General features: G+C 36.6%; 1 protein-coding gene across 1 annotated transcript in view; it reads left to right on the top strand.

Moving 5' to 3' along the window:
• LOC121414236 (periodic tryptophan protein 2 homolog) overlaps nucleotides 1-25,075 on the top strand; it is a 52,943-nt gene that overhangs the window by 8,149 nt on the left and 19,719 nt on the right. Inside the window, exons 5-16 of the mRNA XM_041607353.1 lie at nucleotides 2,948-3,094; nucleotides 3,753-3,888; nucleotides 5,076-5,275; nucleotides 6,173-6,316; nucleotides 6,705-6,912; nucleotides 9,574-9,722; nucleotides 10,142-10,289; nucleotides 10,853-11,003; nucleotides 11,328-11,508; nucleotides 12,802-12,949; nucleotides 19,392-19,569; nucleotides 20,234-20,452. Coding sequence (XP_041463287.1) covers nucleotides 2,948-3,094; nucleotides 3,753-3,888; nucleotides 5,076-5,275; nucleotides 6,173-6,316; nucleotides 6,705-6,912; nucleotides 9,574-9,722; nucleotides 10,142-10,289; nucleotides 10,853-11,003; nucleotides 11,328-11,508; nucleotides 12,802-12,949; nucleotides 19,392-19,569; nucleotides 20,234-20,452 — 2,009 coding nt within the window. The remainder of the gene's footprint in view (nucleotides 1-2,947; nucleotides 3,095-3,752; nucleotides 3,889-5,075; nucleotides 5,276-6,172; nucleotides 6,317-6,704; nucleotides 6,913-9,573; nucleotides 9,723-10,141; nucleotides 10,290-10,852; nucleotides 11,004-11,327; nucleotides 11,509-12,801; nucleotides 12,950-19,391; nucleotides 19,570-20,233; nucleotides 20,453-25,075) is intronic.

The raw sequence follows: 25,075 nt of genomic DNA, 5'->3' as shown, positions 1-25,075 counted from the left end.
GTAAGTTGTACATGTATGCCTTCTTGATAAATATTGATCTCCATAGAAAAAATAACAAGAATAAAAACATTCTTGATTTTCAGCTCACTGCCTGTATGTAAAGAGTCAATGTTCATGAAATTCTTCTATTTGTTGGGAATGGCCTACATGTACACTGATGTAACTGTGAAGGTAGGACCTTACTTACAATGTATATGATGTACATGTAACCTGAGTACCAGCAAAAGTGTTATAATGTGTAGAAGTTAATTGTAATTGAGTATAAAAGTGTGTAAATTTTATCAGGGTGGTCCAGTAGTTACATGTATGCCTTGAAGTAAGCTTACATTTTTAGATGAAATTCAGTGCTTGACTCTGTGTGCCAAGGTCTCATTAGTCTGCCAGCACAGACCTTCACAAAGGCCTGTATTCTGAACTCGGGTATATTAAACTTTAATAGACCGTGGTCTATCTTTGTGCTAAAATTATGGGAAGCCAAAGTCAAAGTGTAAAAGTTGAGTCTGTGATTGCAGATTATTAATCTCTTGCACTCTTTCAGTATCAGAAATCACAACTTTCTGATTGGAAGGATGAGAACAGTTTATCCATTTTCTTAAAGGGGAAGTTCACCCTGACAAAAAGTTTATCGTAAAAATAGCAGAAAAAATAATAAAAAATATTGCCGAAGGTTTCAGAAAAATTCATCAAATAATTAAAAAGTTATTAGAATTTCAATTATTTGATTTGTGACGTCATATGCGAGCAGCATTCCTACATAGCGAATGGTAAAAAATCAATGAAAATTTGAAATGTCATTTTCTCAGAAAATTGAAAATGGTTTTCACTGTAACTTTTGTATATCAATAGACAAATCATTTCACATTCGATCATGAAAAGAAAACAAAATTAAGTCATCAGGAACCATACAAAATTTGAAATTCATACATTTTATATTACATAACACATGGGGCAGCTGCTCGTTTATGATGTCACAAATCCCAAATTTTGAACTCTAATAACTTTCTTACTCTTTAACAGATTTTCCTCAAACCTTCACCATTATTTTTTACTATTTTTCTGCTATTTTTACAACAAAGTTTTCTTCAGGGTGAACTTCCCCTTTAAAGGCCTAAACTGCTGCATTTATACTACAATATTTCTAACTGGGGGGTTTCAATTTTGGAAAACAAAAATCAGAAGTTGTAAAGTCAATAAAAGTGAAGTCATTTTCAATAACCTGCAGTCTCTTGATTGAACTTTTACAAATAGAGAACAGGATATTTCTATAGGCTTTTAACTAAAAATCAATATCATTATTAAGGATTTAAGACAAAAAAAGATGTTTATTTTATAGTAGAGAAGGATTTTTTTCAGTACAGTGTAATCCACGATTCCATGACATTTGCTCCGCCAGCAATCGCTCTGCTGTTATTTCCATACACAATAATGAGTGACCACATTTAAGCCTGGATTTAACACTATGCCCTATCCTAAACCCAACCCTAAACGTAACGTAACATTAAACCCCATAGCAACCCTAGCGGATAACCCTACATGAAATGAAGCCCTGAGCAATTGTCGCCAGATTAGATGTCGTGTCATCGTAATGTGCTTTAATGGCAATACAGAATGACTACATGTGTAGGCTCATAATTTTCAGTACAGCAATGGTAATGAACTCTGATTGTATGAATTATATAAGTTACTTGTCATAAAATGCAAATGTTTATAAAAGAGAGCAGTAGAGGGCAATATTACTTTAAAGTTGCTGCTGGAATGATGACTGAGAGGTATCTGAATTTGAAGGGTAAAATTTGGTTTAGGTTTAAAAATACCATATTTTATACTGACTGTGTCATAATGAGATAAAGAATCAGCTTGATATGATTGGATGGTTGGTTTGATGGGTCTGTCAGCCCATTGCAAGTCTTGTGGATCAAACTACTTCTCAGTTTTTGCCAAATGCCTGACTTTGGTCAAGGTACCCTATAATCCACTTTCAGAATACATGTAGAAATTATTATGATGATGATATCCGACTTCTATATGATGCTTATCCCCATAGCAGCATCTTTAAGCACGTTGCAGATATATTACCAAAGTCATATGTTCTACAATTTAGCTTGCCTGCATACATTGTATGTCCAATCTCCACTCCCTGGGGAGCATTTAATAATGAGCAGTCAAGTCACTCCTTATTGCTAAGCCAACATGATTTTCCTATCTTACTGGGTACCCATTTACATGTAATATATAGGTTAAGAATGGTTATTTGGTGAATATAGCAAAGTAAACATTATCATGTCTTGTCTCGAGATCCTACATGTGAGGCTTTTCTGTTGATATACATTGTAACTATTTGCACAAGATAATAATAATAATAATATGCAACATTTATAATGATTTCTAACTGCTGCATACTACTACTCCGGCTTTAGCACGGCTATCCTGGGGCCCATTGCAGGAAGAGTTGCAATCAAATGCAACTCTAAAAATCATGCGCAACTTCATTTTCAACCTATCAACAGCGTGCATTTGGGACTTGCGATTGATTTTTTGACTCCCATTTAAACGCAGCTCTTTCTGCAACGGACCCCTGATTGGACATTCGAGCATTCAAGGAATTTATTCCTACCGGGTACCCATTTACACCTGGGTCGAGAGTGGCAAATGGAGATAAACGCTTTGCCAAAAGATGCGAGTGCTGTGGTGGGATTGCGGTGGGAACCCCAGACCTTGTGGTTCGAAGTCAGGAGATTTATCCACAGAGCCACAATATCTCTTGATGTGATGCAGCATGGATGAATACTGTACAAGCAGGAATAAACACCATCTCAAGACTGACTCTATCAAGATTCATCTATATCCTCTAAGACCGAATCTGATTCATCCAAGCAATAGACATACTGTATCACAACATTTTCCTTTTAACTGTTTCGCACTTTAATTTTGTCTTTTGATAAAACAGAAAACTCGCTGTGACCAAGGAGAATGTTGCCCTTGTATACACCACACCATGCAGTACCAGCAGGGAGTTCAACCCCCTTATGCTTCACAGGACGTACTACGGTGCTTACGATGAAACAACCTGCATTGATTGGACGTCCGATTCCAAGTATGTTTAAAGCTGAAGTCTCCCCAAACATTCAGACATCTTTTGACTTATTTATCGCTACATTAAAAGAAGTGTACCTAGCAGAAAATTGTATTGAGCATTGTAAGGACACCATTATGCATAGTTAAAAAATTAGAATATACTGCATTCAGGGTAAAAAGACAAAGTAACATGTACTGCTTGGTACATGGAGCTATGGTCATTGTTTTTTTTTTTTTAAGTTCACTTAAACCAAAAAATTGATTTGAATAAAGAGAAATAAAACAAACTAGCATTACCTGGAAATTTCATCAGTTGAATATAAAATAAAGAAAGATATGCCCCAGATGAAAGGAATATGGGAACTTGTATGTATAAACTGATGGCAGTGTTAGTTAAGAAACATGAAGATGCATTGATTTTTTTTATTTCTATTACAAATTAAGATTTGGATAGAAATGGATCTGAGAATAATCATTCCATAGATGAAAATAAGAACAAACAAACCTAGATCAACTTTGTCTCTGAATCTACTCTTTCTGATTTCAGTTTTGTTTTGGAATGTCTTCTAAGTTAGAATTACTGCTCAAATTGAAAATTCTTTAACACAAAGTTAAATGAATATGATACAACCATTTAATGACAAAATTTTGATAATGATTTTGTATTTTTTTAACAGAGCCTTTGCGGTCGGTTCTAAGGACATGAATACGAGAGTGTTTGCTGTTGATGACACAGATCAGCTCATCGTTTACTCGCTAGCAGGTCACAAGGACTGTATTGTTGCTTGCTTCTTTGAACAGAATTCACTTGATGTATCCTTTTTTTTTATTCCCTTGACTTATTAAACTCTCAGTTTACTCTCGAAAGTGAAAGTCTTGCACCTAATTCATAACCAACTTTGAAGGGAAAAGCTGATATATGATACTAAAGTCTGTCTGATGGTTTAACAAAGTATGAATTTCTAATAATAGCAGTGTCTGTGCTTTGTATTATTTCTCGAATAATGATAACTGAAAGTTGTGGTAAAGATGGAATAATCGTTCTTAGCTCTCAAATTCTTTTCATGATGTAGAACAGGGGTTCTCAAACTTTGTTCTTAAAGGTCCAGATGAACTACATTGAAACCTGAAAGAGCCAGAGTGAACTGGAGACCAGTGGCGTAATGGGCAAAAAATTGGACGAGGGGGGGGGGTCAAATATGGCACAAAATGACAAAATCTCAGTTGAAATATTGTGAGGGTGTGAAGCAAGCAAGCAAAAATGTTGAACTTTTTAATACAATTTTTTTTCAAATAGAATTTGACATTCTTTTGAAAATAAGGTAATATATCACTCTTTCCCCTTCCTTTCTTCTTGTCTCCCCCCCCCCTTGGTCAGGAAACTTTTAGGGGCCATTCTTATCTGAAAGCAGTGTGTGTTGCAGAAGAATTTAGTAATATGTTATCAAATCTCTGGATATTTTATTGCTTTTCAGCAAGCACTGGTTTTCATTATAAACATCCTTTTATAATGTGTTTAAAACAGTTTTCTCCATTACAGGTGTTCAAATTTACGACCAGAAACAGTGCTATGTGCTGTAAAGCTCAAATATGATTATCATAAATCTTTTGATTGTAATAGACATTGATGACTTTTCATGGCTGCAATTAATTTCATAAATCACAACTCATTGTAAGAAGGGACCTTTGCTTTTGTCCAGGGACTTCCTTAGGAACCTTTCATGAAATAAATTGTTATTTTGACTGACAACTGTTATAAGCTATGGAAATCCTTGCATCTGATTGGCTGAGAGCAAATAGTGAAATTCACTGATCATTTGCTTTATGAACCCCCCCCCCCCCCACCCCCAGTTTCAGTGGGTAATGGACTAGTCAAGGGTTCCATTTCTGATTCTGCTGTGAAACTGCCATTCAGTTTTATAACAATGAATGAAAATGCTGAACAGCGCAATGCTTTATATCACTTTATGGGTTTGATTGCCTTGACTGTTCTAAACCAGCTGTACACAATGAGCAGGAGAGCCGATCTGATCGTGTGGGAGTGCGATACGGACCTGGATGTACTACAGCCCACCACGGAAGACACTCACAACCCTCGCAAGAAGAAAGGAAGAAGAAAAACAATTGTCACTGAGGAGGAGGATGAAATTGAAAAGCAGAAACAGAGAGAGAACAAAATCAAGTATAGGAGAACTGCAAAGTAAATATGAGGGCAAATTAATTCAATCTGTACATGCAGTAACTTTTCCGCAACCTTGATTTTACACTTTCTCATGAAATCAGTGTTATTCATTTATTCAAATCATTATCTTATGCCCAGTGCACACTATACAATTTGTTGCGATCAGAATTTCAAAGAAATTGTAATAACATTTGATGTGAACATTCCAACCAATATTATCTAAGTGATTAAGAGTTCAGAATAGTAGTAGGAATACGGAAATCGAAATTCAGGCTGTTCGATCCTCCCTGTCGGAATAAAAGCAAATTCAATTCGAAATGGTAATGACGTCATCATCGGCTGCAACTTGAAGCCGATTTGGACTTTACTCCGACCACAGGGCTTGTGTAAAGCAAAATTAAGATTTTATTAATCCAAACATTTTCCCCGAACTTCAAATAGAATAATTTTGCTTCTTGGAACTTTCACACTTAATGCGAGATGCGATTTATTTAAAAATTGCTTTCGGAGCACGTACTGTGGGCTGGGCTTTAAAGTGCACAGAGCTAGGGTAATAAGGAAAATTCCCTTTTAGTTTTTCATTTGTGAATAGATGATGCTCTTAAAATCTCAGTTCTCTTCGCATCCCCCCCCCCAAAAAAAAGAAAGAAATAAAATAAAATAAAGACTAAGTGGTGTTTGACCAAGTGGATATTTGTTCTCCCAATTTGAATGAGACAAAATGGTTCAAACTAAGTGGCGATTATTTTGACCAAATGGTTAGTAGATTATTTTGACCAAATGGTTAGTAGACCAACTAGTGCTAGACCTTAAGGGATGACACCAAACAGAAAGTTTGCAATGTTTGGGTTTCATGGGTTACCTTAACATTATTTTAAAAATACATGTATATGTATTCTTTCTTTTTGTTTGCAGGCATTTTTATAACAAATCTGGTGACTTTGATGACTTGACCTGTGCCGATTATCACAAGAAGAACAGAATTCTTGTTGCCGGATTTGCTTCAGGGGTCTTCCATTTACATGAGATGCCAGACTACAATCTCATCCATACACTCAGGTACATGTAATAGCATCACATTTATTCTAAAATTCTTATACAGTCTGATGTGGTCCCACATGTAGATATTGATGTCATTAAACTCTGTTGACTGTGTGGTATCAACTGAAATCAATCCTTTGGAGTCAAGAAAGAAGAGAATATACCTAATTTTATCAATAGTTTCCAACTAACTCAAATAATTTCAAGGAAATATGGAACATAGACAGGCATTTCATGGATGTAAAGATGTGAATATGAAAATTTAGCTACTTTTGGGAGGATTCCCCCCCCCCCCCTCTTGCCAGTTGAAAAAAATAGTTTTGCACTACTGAATTCATGATAGTTTTAAATATCAATCTCTCAGGTATTTATTGTTAGCATTTGGTTTGGTTTGGTTTGGTTGCAGTATTTCAGAGCAGCGTGTAGCATCCGTCGTCTTCAACGGTCCGGGAGATTGGATAGCCTTTGGCTGCCTTGGCCTGGGGCAGTTGTTGGTGTGGGAATGGCAGAGCGAGAGCTACGTTCTGAAGCAACAGGGTCATTTTAACAACATGACATGCTTAGACTACTCCAGAGATGGTCTTCTGGTCGCTACTGGGGCCGAGGATGGAAAGGTAAGGCAGTAATTCCGTAGAATAATCAAGGATTTTCCATGTCCATTCTTCATTTCATGAACTGTTCAGCAAATAGACCTAATGGGCTTTATCCTGAAAAGAGGTTTCAATGCTACCATGGTACAAAACCATGGATTATCCTGATTTTTGTACATTGTATATTTTTGTTTCGCCTGAGCAAAGTTCGGCAGAGACCAAGTTATCACTTTTCCTGTTAATCTGTTCCAATATGTTAAGGTTTTTGTTCAACTTGCTCTCATTTCTTAATTTGTGCATCAATTATGCTCATACTTGGTACAAATGTTCTTTGGGTAATACAGTACCACATGAGAAAGATGGGGTCAAAGATCATGTAAGGGGTCAGATGGTCAAATGATATGAGGTCATGTCTATCCTTTTTTGGAGCCTTTGACAAACTTGAAATCATTTCTTTATTTCTGCGTCAAATTTTGTCACAATTGGTACAATTGATCCTTGGGTAATACCACATATGTGTTGTGCAGGAAGATGGGAGTTTAAGGACATTTAGGTCAGAAGGTTAAATGAGAAACATGTAAGGTCATGTCTATGCCTTCTCAGTTTTTGTCTCACCTGCGAAGCAAGTGAGACTATAGGCGCCGCTTTTCCGACGGCGGCGGCGGCGTCAACATCAAATCTTAACCTGAGGTTAAGTTTTTGAAATGACGTCATAACTTAGAAAGTATATGGACCTAGTTAATAAAACTTGGCCATAAGGTTAATCAAGTATTACTGAACATCCTATTAGAGTTTCATGTCACATGACCAAGGTCAAAGGTCATTTAGGGTCAATGAACTTAGACCATGTTGGAGGAATCAACATCGAAATCTTAACCTGAGGTTAAGTTTTTGAAATGTCATCATAACTTAGAAAATATATGAACCTAGTTCATGAAACTCGGACATAAGGTTAATCAAGTATCACTGAACATCCTGCATGAGTTTCACGTCACATGACCAAGGTCAAAGGTCATTTAGGGTCAATGAACTTTGGCCGAATTGGGGATATCTGTTGAATTCCCATCATAACTTTGAAAGTTTATGGATCTGATTCATGAAACTTGGACATAATAGTAATCAAGCATCACTGAAAATTTTGTGCAAGTTTCAGGTCTCATGATTAAGGTCAAAGGTCATTTAGGGTCAATGAACTTTGGCCGAATCGGAGTATCTGTTGAATTACCATCATAACTTTGAAAGTTTATTGGTCTAGTTCATTTAACTTGGACATTAGAGTAATCAAGTATCACTGAACATCCTGTGCGCATTTCAGGTCACATGACCAAGGTCAAAGGTCAATGAACTTTGGCCGAATTGGGTGTATCTGTTGAATTACCATCATAACTTTGAAAGTTTATGGATCTGATTCATGAAACTTGGACATAATAGTAATCAAGCATCACTGAAAAATTTGTGCAAGTTTCAGGTCTCATGATTAAGGTCAAAGGTCATTTAGGGTCAATGAACTTTGGCCGAATCGGAGTATCTGTTGAATTACCATCATAACTTTGAAAGTTTATTGGTCTAGTTCATTAAACTTGGACATTAGAGTAATCAAGTATCACTGAACATCCTGTGCGCATTTCAGGTCACATGACCAAGGTCAAAGGTCAATGAACTTTGGCCGAATTGGGTGTATCTGTTGAATTACCATCATAACTTTGAAAGTTTATGGATCTGATTCATGAAATTTGTACATAAGAGTAATCAAGTATCACTGAACATCCTGTTCGAGTTTCAGGTCACATGATCAAGGTCAAAGGTCATGTAAGGTCAATGAACTTTGGCAATGTTGGGGTTTTTTGTTAAATAACCATCATATCTCTGTAAGTTTGTTGGTCTAGTTCATAAAAAGTGGACATAAGAGTAACCATGTATCACTGAACATCTTGTGAGTTAGAGTAGTATTCAAAGTCAGCACTGCTGCTATATTGAACCGCGTGATGCAGGTGAGACGGCCAGAGGCATTCCACTTGTTTGTTCAACTTGCTCTAATTTCTCTAGATCTGCATCAGTCGTGTTTATACTTGGTACAAATAATCATTGGGTAAAAACACACATGTGTTCTTGAGGATGATAAGGATCAAAGGTCATCTACATGTAGGTGTCAAAAGATCATATTGCATATTTTATTGATACCGAAATCAGGCGAGAATCGTAGCAGTAGCAGGGATTCCTGAGAAATAGACGAATGTCTAAAATATGGGAATTATGTATTCTACCAAAACCAAATCATGTTCTACAGTTTTATTGTGAGGTTCACCGAAAGGATTCTTACTCAGTAAAAATGGGTCCAAGTGATTTATCAGTGACACAAAATTTATTATAGTGAAAGTTGCTCCAGGCTTTATTTCCTCTAAGAATTAGGCTTAAGTTTTGGGTTGCAATAGGGTTTTATGGTAGGTTTAGCATAGGGTATAGTGTCAAGTCCATGGTTGAAATTAGCCATTTGATTAGTGCGTGGAATTGATAGCAGAGCAATTGTTGCTGGAGCAAATTACACAGAACCAATGTTTCAGTTCTATTCCTTCCAACTACATGTAGCATTCTTATCAATAAAAAATCAAACAATACTTCGTTGCATTATTGTATCAAGCAAATAAACTTATATTTTATCACCATTCATTTTTTTCTTCATGATAGGTGAAAATTTGGAATCTGTCAAGCGGATTTTGTTTTGTGACATTCAGCGAGCACAGCGGAGGGGTGAGCGGTGTGTGTTTCAATGAGGCTGGTAAAGTGGTAGTTTCTGCTTCACTAGATGGTACAGTCAGGGCATTCGATCTTCACAGGTGAGTTCAAAGTTTGCTTCCCATATTTACCCATGAAGCATGTCATGCACCTGAGAATAAAAATAAGGTCAGCTCCTTGTTTTATTGTCTATAAAGTCCTTTGTTCCACATTTATAACTTGTAAACTCTCCCCCCCCCAAAAAAAAGAAGATTTGGCCTGTCCCTTTTTAGTTCCACACATGTAAACTACATGTATATGCTTCACAACATTGTGATCGAGACACCATGATTGCCACATTACACACTACCATAAAAAGCAGCCCTAGGGTGAATTTCTGTATAAGCAGTTGAAAAATGCTTTGATTGAATGATTACTTGTTAAAAAAATAATTTCTCAGAAATGAAATTGTAACAGTAAACTGTAAGAACGGGTTAATTTTGCTGATATTTGAAATAACTTGTTCATCTTTCCATCGCAGGTATAGGAACTTCAGGACATTGACCTCTCCACAGCCAGTGCAATTCTCCTGCTTGGCGCTTGATTCCAGCGGTGAAATCGTCTGTGCTGCTGGCCAGGATGTCTTTGAGATTTTCATGTGGTCAATGCAAACTGGACGATTATTAGAGGTCAGTCTATGAATGGTCTTCGATCTTAGAAGGCCGCCTTTTCTGGTCCCTCTACATCCACTCTTCTCTGTTTCCGTTCATTCGTTCAGTACCACACTCTCCATTTCTTTCACTCCCTTTATCCCTAGTTTAAATTGCACCTCAGCACTCATGTCCTTTGGCAAGGCATTCATTTTCATTTGCCACTCTCCAACCAGGCATACAAGTATGAAAGCGATACCTGGGGGCTGTTTCATAAAGCTGTTCATAAGTAAAGAGCAACTTTAAGAATGACTGGTGAACATTTCTTACGCGCTTAACCATCACTAGTGAACATTTGGGTGTATACCATTTACCACAAAAAAGGATCACCAGATCTTAAAGTCACCCTTTACTTACGAACAGCTTCATGTAACACCCACCTGGTATGAAGAAATTCCTTCAATGCTCGATAGCCTATTCAGGATAACCGTACAAAAACCTGGGTAATAGAATGCAGAACTTCAAAACATTTATTAAGCGTTGTATAAGTATGGCATACTATTATTCCTTTTTTCTGATTAAATAAACTGTTTTATTTGCAGGTACTTTCAGGTCATGAAGCTCCAGTTTCTGGTTTGAGTTTTGGTCCAAGTGGTTCCCAGTTAGCAAGTTCTTCCTGGGATAAGACAGTCAGATTATGGGATATCTTTGGCCACAAAGGATCCAGAGAGACCCTCAGACTTTCTTCAGATGGTACGTCTTCAAACTAAAGTTAGGTAGTCACAGCAAATAATGGAGTCATGAAAAACTCTTTGAAATCAAAGCCAATTCTCACTTTAACGGCAAAGGATCTCACACAAACAGTTGGCATAAAAAACTAACATATTGGCAACAAGCATACAATGTGTATTTACTGTCGTGATGTATGAGTGGATCAATGACTAAGTGCTTTACAATCAAGAAATCTATCTACTTTTGAGTATTTATTTATTTATTCATCGCATTATACTTGAGCAAATGATGAAGATTTTCCTAATGCTTTTCACTTTTATTCTCCCTCTTTTTTTTCCTTTTGAGGCATGTGTGTTGCTGTTAGTCCAAGCGGGGAGCAGCTGGCCGTGGCAACCCTTGACTATCAGATAACATTCTGGGATATCCAGACCGCCGTCCAGACTGGTTCCATCGAAGGCAAGCAAGATCTAGGTAGCGGTCGCAGGAGAGATGATGTGGTCACTGCAAAGACATCTTCTGCTGCAAAGTAAGAATATTATGCATTTAATTCAAGGGAGCATTTCATGAAAGGACTTGGCAGACATTTTATGCAAGAGTCCTGTTCTATCTGACAGTTTCTGTAGCAATAGTGCTTCACGGCCAATCTAAATCAAGGAAAGTTGTCCGATCTAACAACTTGTGGGAATAGCAATGTTGATGAAAATGCTCCCTTGGGTAGCGTTTCATCAGCAGTTTTCATCTTCCTTGATTTTGATTGGCTGAAAAGCACTGTTAGATAACTTGGGACAAAACAGAGTTAATTGGATAACACCTCCGACAAGTCCTTTCTTAAAATAATCCCCCTGGACTGGAAAAATTCTGCTCCAGAATAAAGCTCACCGATCAACCATTCAGGTTTTTTGAAAATTATTCTCATTATGTCTTTTACCAAGCTGATCTCTTGTATGAAATGCTTTTTCTATTCTACTTTCAGGAAAAGCATCCTTAATACAGATCTGATAAAGATACAATTGATTACTCTTTCGTCTACTGTATTACAAGAAAATTTGTTCTCCAAGTATTGTAAAGAGGAGTGTTTTTTTCTCAGTGTGCATTCATTTCTGGGAAAATAGAGGGGGAGGGGAATAATAATATTTAAACTGAATTGCACAGAAGAGTAGATGAGTTGAGAAATCCTGGAGGCAGAGAGTAGATGAGAAGTAAATAATAATAATAATAAACAGTTCTTGTATAGCGCATATCACAATTATGAATAATGTCTCTATGCGCTTCCAAAGGACTTGGATATTATTACCCCAGCTGTAGCTTGGCTGCCGTAATTACTAAGATTACAGCGCACACGCATTTCAAGGAATAAATTCCTGCCAGGTACCCATTCACCTCACCTGGGTTGAGTGCAGCACAATGTGGATAAATTTCTTGCTGAAGGAAAATACGCCATGGCTGGGATTCGAACCCACAACCCCCTGTTTCAAAGTCCGGAGACTAATCCACTGGGCCACAACGCTCCAAGTTGAGAGTAGATTCGATGAGGACTGAGGAGTCCTCAATATTCTAGGCTGCTTAACTGTTGTAACTTCTGAAGGTTTCCATGGCAAAGAAAGAGTGAGTGTAGAGGTTTCAAGGTACACCATGTATTCTTTTGTAGGCATATGTTGTTCTTGGAAAGGACCACCTAAACTTGACGTTTTCAACAAGTACATGTATGTTTTTGTTGTCTTCATGAGAATGCTTGACAGTCCTTCATGAGAAAAAACATTTCAACAACAAGAATTCTTGATCTTCTTTTGATCCTCTCTATATGATTTCATGGTGACAGGTCTTTCACTACGTTGTGTTACTCTGCCGACGGGTGTTACATCCTAGCTGCTGGCCGTTCCAAGCACATCTGTATATATCACATCCAAGAACAGCTTCTGGTGAAGAAATTTGAAATCTCCTGTAACATGTCTCTTGACGGAATGGAGGTGAGTTTTATCAATTGAAATGTTTTCCTAGAAAATCAGTCTGTTTTGTGTGCTTAATAGTGCATGTTGTACCTGTATTGTGATATCACTTGTATGTCTTAACGCCACTGCACACCTTACGACCCGACTGGTAGGCGACTGGCTTGCGACTGAGTGAGGGGAGATGAATGGCAAGGCAGTCATAAGCCTCGACACAGCACACCTTGCTATCCGATCTGCGACTCACGCATGCGCTTTTTGCTTTTTGGCATAGCATCTGAGAAATTGCGCTTACTTCTGCGTATGTGCGTTGTTTATCATAATACGCGTTATGCAACTCTGCTGTCTGATTGGCTGGGGGTTGGATTGAGGTGGAGATCCAGTCATAAGGATTCGACATGTCAAATCCTTCCGATTTTCCTTGCAACTTCTCTCTGACCGGTCTGCGACTCTGAAGCTGACAAGCGCTGTGACGTCACCTCTCCCCTCACCCAGTCGCAAGCCAGTCGGCTCCCGGTCGGGTTGCAAGGTGTGCGGTGGCTTTTAAAAATAATGAAGTAAATAAGAAAAACCTAAAAAATCAATAGTTGTGCGGCTTTATAGTTTTACAGCCAAATCCTAATTCCATGCGTAAATAAGCTTAATTCATTTAAGATCAAATGAATGGATAAAATAGTGCAATTTACATGTAGCTGTGCATCCCTGTAGATTACATGCACCTCATTTTTTTACCATCACGCAAATTTCATCTTGATCACTGGATCCATGGCCAAGACGGGGAACCCCCCCCCCCCCCCCCCCGGACCACATACATGTATATTAGAGTTATATCCTCTACAGTGTATATATTCAGTGTTTATTCAAAGTGGGGTTGGGAGGGGGGTAATTTGCAGATTTGCCGATAAAGTGATCTGTAACAAAAAAATGAATAACTGAAGCTCAGAATACATGCTGTTGTGTTATGCAGGTCCTGCTGGCAGAAGAGCTTTATTAGTGGCTACCCTTGGTATTTAATGAAACATTAATACTATTTATTTATTATTTTACCAAACTGGCTCTTTCAATGTTCAGAAAAATGTTAGCTGGCCAAAATTGCTGTATCAGAGACATTGAGGCTTTAGGTAGTATTACCCCCTCTATGTTCCAAATGTGGACAATTTTTATGATGAAGTTGAGCACTATGGGAGAGTTTCATCAACATTTATCATTTGACAGTACCTAACACTAATATACATGTACTTATCCCTAATAAGACGGGGGCTGATTCAGCTTTTGATTTTATGCATAGATTAGCATAGTCAATTAGTAATGAGATCTTTTACAGAAATTAATCTTATAGTTTGGTAGATTATGCCATGGTAACGCACGTGCCAATTTTCGTTGTGATTGTGCGATCGACGGCCAAGATCATGGGGGACGGGGATTCACCCATCTTCTAAGGCGTCGAAGAAGTCTGGTTAAGTATTGTTTAGCAATTCAATATGACAAATAATAGTAGTCATTACCCATTGAATGTTTTTTTTTCACCTGTTGGAATTTAAAAATTTCCCCTTGATATAATGTGCAACATATTAAATGAATGAATTAAATGTGGGCGCATCGTGGTCTAGTGGTTCTGACTCTTGCCTCTCAAACAGAGGGTCGTGGGTTCGAGTCCTAGCCATGGCATGTTTACCTTCAGCAAGAAATTTATCCACACTGTGCTGCACTTGACCCAGGTGAGGTGAATGGTTATCCGGCAGGATTAATTCCTTTAATGCACCAAGCGCCTTTAGCAGCTGGAACTACAGCCAGGGTAATACATGTATATAGTGCACCACTGAATAGGCAACTAGATAGATCAGCGCCTCATAAATGCTATATATTATGAATTAAATACATAAAACTCATGAATTTCTCATTCCTCAAGTGTCTTTTTTTTTAATAAAAAAAACTAAATTACCAAATATGAACAACCTCTTTTACTGTATTCTACAATATGCAGAGGACAAAATAATAGATGCCGTTCCTTGCCCCCAATTTAATTATTATATATTATCTTAGTCTTCTGTAGGAGTTATTAAAAATGATTATCATAGGTTTTCCATACTGGTTGATTGATAGAGCATGCAGTGTATAACATGAGACCTGTGAAGCATTAATATTGAAGGTCATTTCAGAGTCCTGTTTCATGAAGACTTCTTATGATAACAAATGCACAATATCTATAACAAGTTTACCATCAGCCTATCAAATTGAATGATTTTAGTAGCTTTTTGCTGTTATTGCAATTTGTTTTCATAACAAGTTTTATGAAACAGACCCCAGCTGATCTTTCTGCAATGAGCCTGTTGCAAACACAACTACAAAAATTAAGCACAAGTCCCTAATAAATACTTCTGATTGGTTGAGAATCAAGTTGGGTTTGGTTGTAATTGTTTGTGCAACAGACCCTAGGGCCCTAATTCACAAAGGTGGTTTTTAAAGCCATCGGTTGATCCCCTTTTATTATTTTTCAGATTTCCTGTATAAATTCTGCTTAGTTACCTCAAATATTTTAAAATGTCAAATGCTGATACACGCTTTTGTCACAGTGCGCCAAATTGACGTTTGTTGCCATGGTTAAGTACGTACGCTATTTTATTCATTTAATTCAAAACAATGGACTCATGAATAAAATAGCATGGATCACCATGGCAACATTTTTATTGAAGAAAGGTTGCCCAGAAAAAAACCTGCTTCTGATAGAATGCAAGGTATACCATATATCTTTTAATTTATAATACCTGAATATGACTATACAGACATCTGAGTCAAGCTCAATTTCTTTTTATTACATGTTGTAGCTCCAAAGAAAATGTGTCTTATAAACTTAAATATAAAATGTTAATATTCATCTTTGATGAGAAGATATTGCTGAATCAATGAGAACCTACCACTAGATTTATGTGATATCAGATTTAGGCATGCAAAATATATATACTATCTTTTTAATACATATGATACATATTATCATTGAGGGTATACGTTGTATAAAGTAAGAATTGCTGTACATTTGGAAGAGTTCTAACACACCTAAGGGATATCTGAGGGTATTTGGACTGTTTCAAAATGTTACAAATGTGGGCAGTTTTTCACATGACGGAGCAAAATAATAGACTGGTCATGTTATAGATTTGGCCTATCACTTGGTTAGGATCCAACACTTTTACATGTATAATACATTACATGTATATTCTCCCTATGCATTGGCATGTGTTCTGCAGAATTTGAGGATTTGAAAGAAAAAAAATATTTAGCACAACTCCTATTACAAATTCTAGGCTAATTGGGCTCAGACTAGAGAGAAGCATTTCATGGGACATCTTGTCAGAGTTTTTCACTGACTAATATGCTCAAAGCCAATCAGATGCTAGGATTTAAGTAGCTTGTAACAAATAATCAGTGAGATTTACTATTTTATTTCTTGAAATGATCCCATCATTGATGTGCTGCAGTGCGTGGTATAACCAGTAATGTAGTAATCAACGCCCCAGGATTCAGGGCAAAGAAGAGGTCTATTTTAAAATGCTGATTTTCAATCTGGGGAGTGTAATTAACGATGGTTGTGGGCCACAGTGGGTGTGGATTGCAACAACGTCAAGATAAAGATTGGATAGGTAATATTTCATGCTTTGACCTCAATCTTGTAATAAAGATGAGATCCGATGAGATTAAAAGATGCGATCGTTAAAGACTTGTGTTCTGAAAACAATGGTGTATTTTTCAGAAACTTGAAATGGGAATACTGGGTATCTCAAATGGAAAAAAAAGAGTTAATATGGTACCTACATGTAGAATAGGAAAACATAGAGAAACAAGGAAGATGATTTAAAAAGACAGAGTATCACAAAGTGAATACAAAGAGCCATGGTACATGTACTTTGAAAGTATTTTTTTTTGAAGACATGAAAATAAAAGGAAGATGTATGTACTTGTATTATTTTGGAACAAAAAGTTTCTTGAAGATATTACAAAGTGCTGTGGTACATGTACTTTAAAATATCTAGAAAAAGTATTGAAATATATTTTACGAAAAACCAATTATCACATAAAGAATACAAAGGGCTGCAATTCTGGGAAATATGTAGAAGTAAGTAGAAATGTAAAGAAGACTGATGAGCTAATAGAAACTAAGGTTCTGGCATAGTTATTGCAAAAGTGGTAAAAGGAGAGAAGATTGAAATGGATTGGTCATGTGTGGAATAATGATGCTAAAGATCGTAGGCTGTGGAATCAGATGAATACATGGAACTGAAAGAGTGATGATTTCGTGGAATATAAGAAATGGATACAGCACGGCTGCTCTGAATGAAAAGGGTGTCAAACATGTCATCATTGTGGTGTGGGTGGTGATGATAATGATGATGATGGTGATGATGATGATGATGGTGATGACGATGATGGTGATGATGGTGGTGATGATGATGGTGATGATGATGATGGTGGTGGTGATGATGATGATGGTGGTGATGATGATGGTGATGATGGTGATGATCGTGATGATGATGATGATGATGATGATGGTGATGATGGTGGTGGTGATGATGGTGGTGGTGATGATGATGGTGGTGATGATGATGATGATCATGATGGTGGTGATGATGATGGTGATGATGGTGATGATGGTGATGATGATGATGATGATGATGGTGATGATGATGATGATGATGATGATGATGATGATGGTGGTGATGATGATGATGATGATGATGATAATGATGAAGATGATGATGCTGGTGGTGGTGATGGTGATGAGGATTATGATGGTGATAATAATTTACAATGTTATTGATGTTGGTGATGATGATGACAATGGTGATGGTGATGATGATGATGATGATAGTGATGATAATTGATTATGAAGATGATGATGGTGGTGGAGATGGATTTGTTGTTGGTTTTAATGATGACGTTTGTGATAAAGGTATGATGATAATGGTTTATTGATAATAATATGATGGTGATGATGATTATTATTATGGTAATGACGGTGATGATTATTGGTGATGAGGATGATGATGGTGATGCAGAGCTGCCAAGTAGTACTGATTTTCCGTATTTAGTACTGAAAATAAAGAAGAATACTGATGGTTTCATGCAAAATACTGATTTCTTAAGTTTCAGTTTATGTGTTGTCCTATGGTACTCCTGTGAAAATACTAGTTTCCTCACCAAAATACTGATTTTCAGCCTTTAAAATACTGAAATATTCTTGTTCAGGTTGGCAGCTCTGGTGATGATGATGATGGTTTTGGTGATGGTTGTATAGTTTGGGATGATGAGGATGAAGAGGAGATGAAGAAGATGCTGTGATTGATAATGTTTATACTGCTGAAAACTGTTCAAATATATCAAGATAATTAGGGTATAAAGTAAAGAAAAAGAAAACACTTTTTAATTTGGTGAGAAAATCCTCTCAGTTTCTTGATAATATAAATATACATGTAGTATCCTTCTGAATTCTCTGAGAACTAATGGCTTGTCCTTTTGTATTCACCAACATTTATTAATTGTGTATTTACAACACATTTACCAAGCAATACAATTTTGTTTTGCATCTTCATCTATTATTTTCTATCATGCATGTTTTCTTACTGGTCAATCCAACTATTTAATCATACACTCATGGAGAACAAACCAATCTACTTCCATGTTTTATTTACCAATCAAAGCAATATTTTCCCCTGAATATCCAACCTTTGTCAGCCAATATTGCAATGAAATTGGCCTTGGATTCATGGCTTAAAATGTCCAGCTTAAAAGTTCAACATAAGCAAAGAACAATATCAATAAGAAGGCACGGAGGTCCGATATGATTACGCGACTTGCCATTCAATGAACCTTAATTGTACTTTGCCATGCGGCAAACTAAGGGAACGGGAAAGTTGTAATTGAAAGGAGTACTATGAGAGAGTAGAATCACATACTGGATTCTTAAATAGATCAGGGATGACTTTTTATTGCAATCAATCAGTGTCCATGGTAATAAAGCACCAGATGACTTGATAGCATTCAACTGGGATTAATGTCTTCCTTTTCCTTTATTTCCCTTGTTTACTTTTTTCTTCGTGATTTGTTCTTGTCTTACTTTTTGTACGCCATTTTGCTTCTTTTCTTCTTTGATTTTTTTGCAATTATTGTATGAAGATGTAAATAAAGAGATAAATGAAGCAAGGTATAGAGAGTTGGTGACTTGTTATTTGCTATCTTGGTAGTTGCTCCTGGTTTTGCATCGTGTTCAGGTAAGAATCATGTTACATACATGTAGCTATGATGTTTCATCAATATTTGTAGTCTGACATACATGTCAGACCTAACATATTTCCTTGATTATGATTGATAGAGACATCTCAAGGGTGTAACTCTGATTATGAGCAACTATTGAATGAATAGGTACTTGAATTCACATAATACATATTCTTTATTCCATCTTTTATACTAGGAGTTCTTGAGTAGGAGGAACATGACAGATTTTGGCAACGCTGCACTAATAGACATGAATGTTGGGGAAGAAGGTCAGCAGATGGCTCTTTCGCTTCCTGGGGTCACCAAAGGAGACATGAGTTCCAGGTCATTTAGGCCAGAAGTCAATGTGTCCTGTGTCAGATTCTCGGCTACAGGTAGGTCTATTAATTAATTTTGTATGATTGTTGTTTTAGTATGCTAAATGAAATGAACCATTTACATACAACATAAACCACAAAGAAATATTGCATATACATATACAAATTCATATTCTTTTCCAACAGAAATTTTTTAAATAGATCTGTAAATAACTGTGGAAATAAGCGGATTCACGAAAAAGCATAGCATGTATAATGTGATCTACCCCCCCCCAAAAAAAAAAAAAAAAAATGAATAAATAAATAAAAATAGTGTAGCTACAGCATGTTTGTGCTTATGCAGATTCACAATGTACTGATAATGAAGATCAAGGCCGGAAAACAAAATACCACAAGGGCCAAAGATTGGTGCTTTTTGTTTAAATGATTTGTTTGAAATTACAAATGTTTATGAATATAGTCCTTCAACCTCTGATGTTCATATTTTTTGCTATTTTTCTAAAGATAATTTTTGAAAAAGTTTGGTGAAAATTGTTGCTGCATGGATTGATGTATTTTCTTGATCTTATATCATCTTTCAATTCAATAAAAAATCAAAATGGTTATTCAAACGACACTGACATGTACATGACGGCATGGAGCCGAATTACCAAAGTTTTGACAATGAAATACATTTAAAGCAATATGTGATCAATGTATTTGTTTCCATTATCTTTTGCAGGATCACAGTGGGCAGCCACCACAACCGAAGGCCTGCTTGTCTATTCCGTGGACAGTAGTTTGACCTTTGACCCCTATGACCTGACCCTTGACCTCACTCCATCCGTCGTGTTCGATGCCCTAAAGGAAGAGGAGTGGTCTAAGGCTCTAATGATGGCCTTCAGGCTCAATGAGAAGACGGTGATACAAAGAGTTACAGAATCAATACCCTGGTCACAAGGTGAGAAGGAATCTCTTTTCTTTGACCCATTTTCTGAGGTCCTGGGGAGTGTTTCATCAACTTTTTTATCCGACAAGTTGTCAGATCTGACAACTTTCCTTGATTTTGATTGCCTGAGGAGCACAGTTCCTATGGCAACTTTCGGATAAAACAGGACTTGTCAGATAAAACATCTGACAAGTCCGTTCATGAAATGCTACCCAGATTAAATTTCAAAATTATGGGAAGCCAAAAATGTTAAAATTCTGTTTATTACACTATGTATTTCTTGTCATTTCTAGGGATAGTGATTTTTCTGTGATCACGGAAACGGCTTTTTCAAACGGAAATCAAGAAAAACATATTTTCCCTCAAAATGCACAGTGCATCAACATAATAGTTGCAAAAATTTACATTATTCACCATATTTTTGACGAATTTTCCACAGCAGCGAAACTTAATTTGTCACAAACAAGATACAGTGATACGTACGTATAGTACTTCATCATCAGAATTAACGCCCCATAGTGCATTGTGTGGCCAACTGCTTCTGAAAAAAGCAGCTGGCCACGCAATTTACTACGGGGCGTTAATTCTGACGATGAAGTCTGATGCGTACGTATCCATGCAGTGCACAACAGTCGGATGGAGTCGAGTGCAGTCATGATTGTAGTGAAGTGAGATCGTGTTTGTAGCCATTCAGTATTCTTATTTTGTTCAGGATTTGGGAGTAATTTATGTTGCTGTTCTGTGCTTTGTTGACTTTGCTACAGATATCTTCTGTTTTTGCTGTCGTCTGTATTTTTTGTTGATTTTGTGACAGATTCCGTTCAGTTGCACTCATGTCTTTCTGCTGTGTTTGCCCAGCGCGAGAATTGTATCGCTGTACCTGTAATTTGTATTAACTTCATGGAAACGGAATTGTCACTTTTTCTTGTGCACAAAGTCTATGGGAAACAGAATTTCTGTTTTCAGACGTGCTGAAACAGAATCTAAGATTTTCTGGAACACAAAAGGAAATTTTTAGAAACAGAAAATCACTGTCCCTACATTTCTATGCTCTTTCCTCTTGCTTTAATGGTGAATAAAACTATTATAGTCTTTTTATAAAGAAATTAATGCAAAATCTTGAAATAACTACACATTGTTGCAACATTTCACCAGTAACTAATTGGCTTTCTGATGAAGAGAATGTTCTTATAATGTTTGAGATCGTGCAAATCATACGTGCACTAAACTTTGTCTAGCATGGCATTATTCCCAGGCTGCCATTAATGTTTTTAGTGCCAAAGGTGTTGACATACATGTATTTAATGTCTATTTAATGTCTGAGTGCTTCATAATATTAAAACAAAAAGTTGATCCTTGTCAGGGGCCTCGAAACCAGGCAATGGGGTGGGGGCTTTGGGGGCTTCAGCCCCCCTCCCCCTTCCCCTTCTTCCAACTTTTTATTCAAAATCATGTAGAAAACCTTAAAATTATCATCTGATTATCATTTTTTTGCATGATCAGTCCCCCTCCTACTTCTAAAACCTTTCCATTGTCCCTTGTTGTGTCAGTGTCAGTGATAATGTCGCTTTGAATTTGTTTATGAACTTGGCAGGACAGCTTAATGTCTAGCTTTACATGTATATAACCGTTTACATTAGAAACATTTTACATCTAAATCAATGGGTCATGTTGTGGCTGATTGACACGTCAGGCAACAGAAATTATTAATCTACCTCTTTATTAAAGTGGAAATTACAGCTGAAAGGGAATTCGAACCTAACCATTATGAGGCCAATGCTCTTTATCACTAGCCAACATGGCCCCATGTATTAGCATATGTGGTTTGATCAAGTGGGAAATCTTTTATTGAATCTTATTCAGTATAAAACTTAATAAAAAATGACTGGTGGTTTCTGTCACATTGAATACTTATTTGAGTGGGAGTATGAGGCTATTAGATTCATGCTTAGAAGGCAGATGTGAGACTATGGTTTTAGCATAAACGTCGAGTCAGACAACATATGTTTGCTGATTCTACAGGATACCAATTTTTGCTTTAAGCAGAAATTATATCAATAAAGAATTGTTTTAAAGAAAGATTTGATCTAGAATTTGAATTAACATCTAAAAAAATATCTTAACAGCATAATATATTGTTTAATCGTTTTTTGTGACATCTTACAATTCATTTACCTGGGTCCGTAACACAAAGGTTAGTGATTAATCGTACGTTTGATTTTGGCTATTGATGGTACATTGTCGTCAATGGAATCAATTGTAGAAAAATGTTCTATGATGATTGAAGCTGTGTGTGACAGGCCTCAGGTGTATGAACAAGACTCTTCAAACTTGATAGCAGCATGAGTATGTTTGTGTGTTGGTTGACATGTTATTGATAAACTTCTCACCATAAACTAAAATGCCATGTTTTCAGTGGAAACTAGTGCAGCATTATGGATGTACATGTATGCAATGTGGTTTGTTGCCTGTTCAGAAATATGTACTGCTTTGATTAGCCGAGTCTTTACATGGACAATCCTTTCTTTTAATTCGGTTCTAGGTTCATATATGTACAGTACTTATTATAATAGCAATCACACAGATGTGAGTCCAATAGATTTTGTGAAATCAGATTGTTTTTAATAGTCAAAAGTGGTACATGTATTTAAACAAGCTTTGTTGTGTTCTGTGGAAAAATGAATTGCAGCATTTCTATTAGTCTCTCGGGACCAAAACTTAAAAAGTTTGAAAATTGACCAATACTTATTCCATTAGAGAGTTTAGAATAATAATAGAGCTAGATCTTTCAAGATTTCTTGACAATGAACCTCAATCCAAAATACATTCAGCAGCTGTTTTATCACCCATGTTGACATATTATGGGCACATACCTGTACATCTCTTTAAAAAAAAATCAATTTAAGACAAAGTTTACTCTTTAAGGTTGATTTTAAAAGAGAGGAAAAAATATCTTACTGTGAATTTTCTGTAGCACCTGAAGATGTGTCCTATTGAAAGAATTTAATCAGTTTATTAACTAAATATTATGAATAGAATCTTGTCAGGACCATAAAATCATCTCCAGTATGGCTGTTTGTAATTAAGGCACTCTGACATTGATGCCCCATCATGAGCACTTGAAGAGCAGTGCAATTTCCTGTCTTCATGAAAGAGGACACGACTGCTGCCAAGCTGCAGGTTTGAGAAGTCTTTGGAGGCGGTTCTCGCTTGCTTTCCTTCACTTCAAGAAATTCAATTCATTGCGGTAGATCATGAAAGCCATTTATAACCATGCATGCTTCATAACATCCAACCATGATGAATAATTGTAGCAATAAAAGGCTAAAAGTGATGTTCTCTTTATGTACTACATGTACATGTATATCGCAATACTTCTACTGTTCTATAAGGCACAGCATAATGTAATCATTAACAGAAATCATAATAGCCACCTTGATGGAGATGATGGTGATGGGGTTAAAGATGATGATAATGATGATGATTATGATGATGATAACTTAGTGATAGTGATGATGATGAATAGGTTGATGATCATTTTATGTTGGAGGAGGTGGTGAGGGTCATGATGACATTGATGATGATGATTATGGTGATGGTGATGATGATTTTGATGATGTTATGGATGATAGTTTTAATGATGATGTTGATGATGATGATGATGGTGATGATGATGATTTTGATGATGGTTTTGATGATGATTATGATGATGATTTTGATGATGATTTTGATGATGATGATGATTTTGATGACGATGATTATGATGATGATTATGATGATGACGATGATTATGATGATGATGATTTTGATGATATAGAAGATGATGATGAATTGATGACGATGATCATGATGGTAATATTAATGATGATGATGATGAGGGTAAAGATGATGGCGACAATTATGATGGTGATGATATTGATGATGATGATGATAGTGATGATGATGATGATGTTGATGACAATGAAGATGATGATGACGATGATGATGACGAAGATGATTTTGATGATGATGATGATGGTTTTGATGATGATGGTGATGAGATTAATGATAGTAATGGTACTGATGATGGCCTAAGTTATAAACAAAAATTCTGACATTCCACTTTCAAGGCCTATCAAACTCAAACTTAGCTTAAAAGAGACTCAAGTACATTTAATCTTGAAACGATGTGGCATTCTAAATTGCAGCTTGAACCAGGGGAGCGTTCCATAAAGACCTCCGTCGGTGATTCCCACTGACTACCATGCTCTTAGCCAATCAGACACCAATATTTCAGTAGCTTGTAACACTTATCACTGATTTTTCACTGACATACACAGTTCCTCATGAAATGCTACCCAAACCAATCGTGACATGAATGACCATGCAATAGATTGGTTGTCTTTGAAATTGAATCAAGATGTTATTATCACTGATCAATATTGCTGATCTAAGCAGATGATTTGAGTCCGTAAAACCACCTGTTCCCATCAAGAACCTGGGAGTGATGATGGCCCTGTACAGGGTTAATACGTTAGCTTATCATTGAAAATGGGGGAGGGGGGGGGGGTGCTGATCAATTGAAAATGTTACGATGGCTAGTTTCTCTTCCCTGGATGGATAATTTCATGGTACAGTTCTGTTGATTACATGGAT

This window comes from Lytechinus variegatus, chromosome 1 (assembly GCF_018143015.1).
Source record: "Lytechinus variegatus isolate NC3 chromosome 1, Lvar_3.0, whole genome shotgun sequence".
NCBI lineage: Eukaryota > Metazoa > Echinodermata > Echinoidea > Temnopleuroida > Toxopneustidae > Lytechinus > Lytechinus variegatus.
Note: the sequence above shows the minus strand (reverse complement) of the source record. Positions and strands in the feature narration are given on the sequence as shown.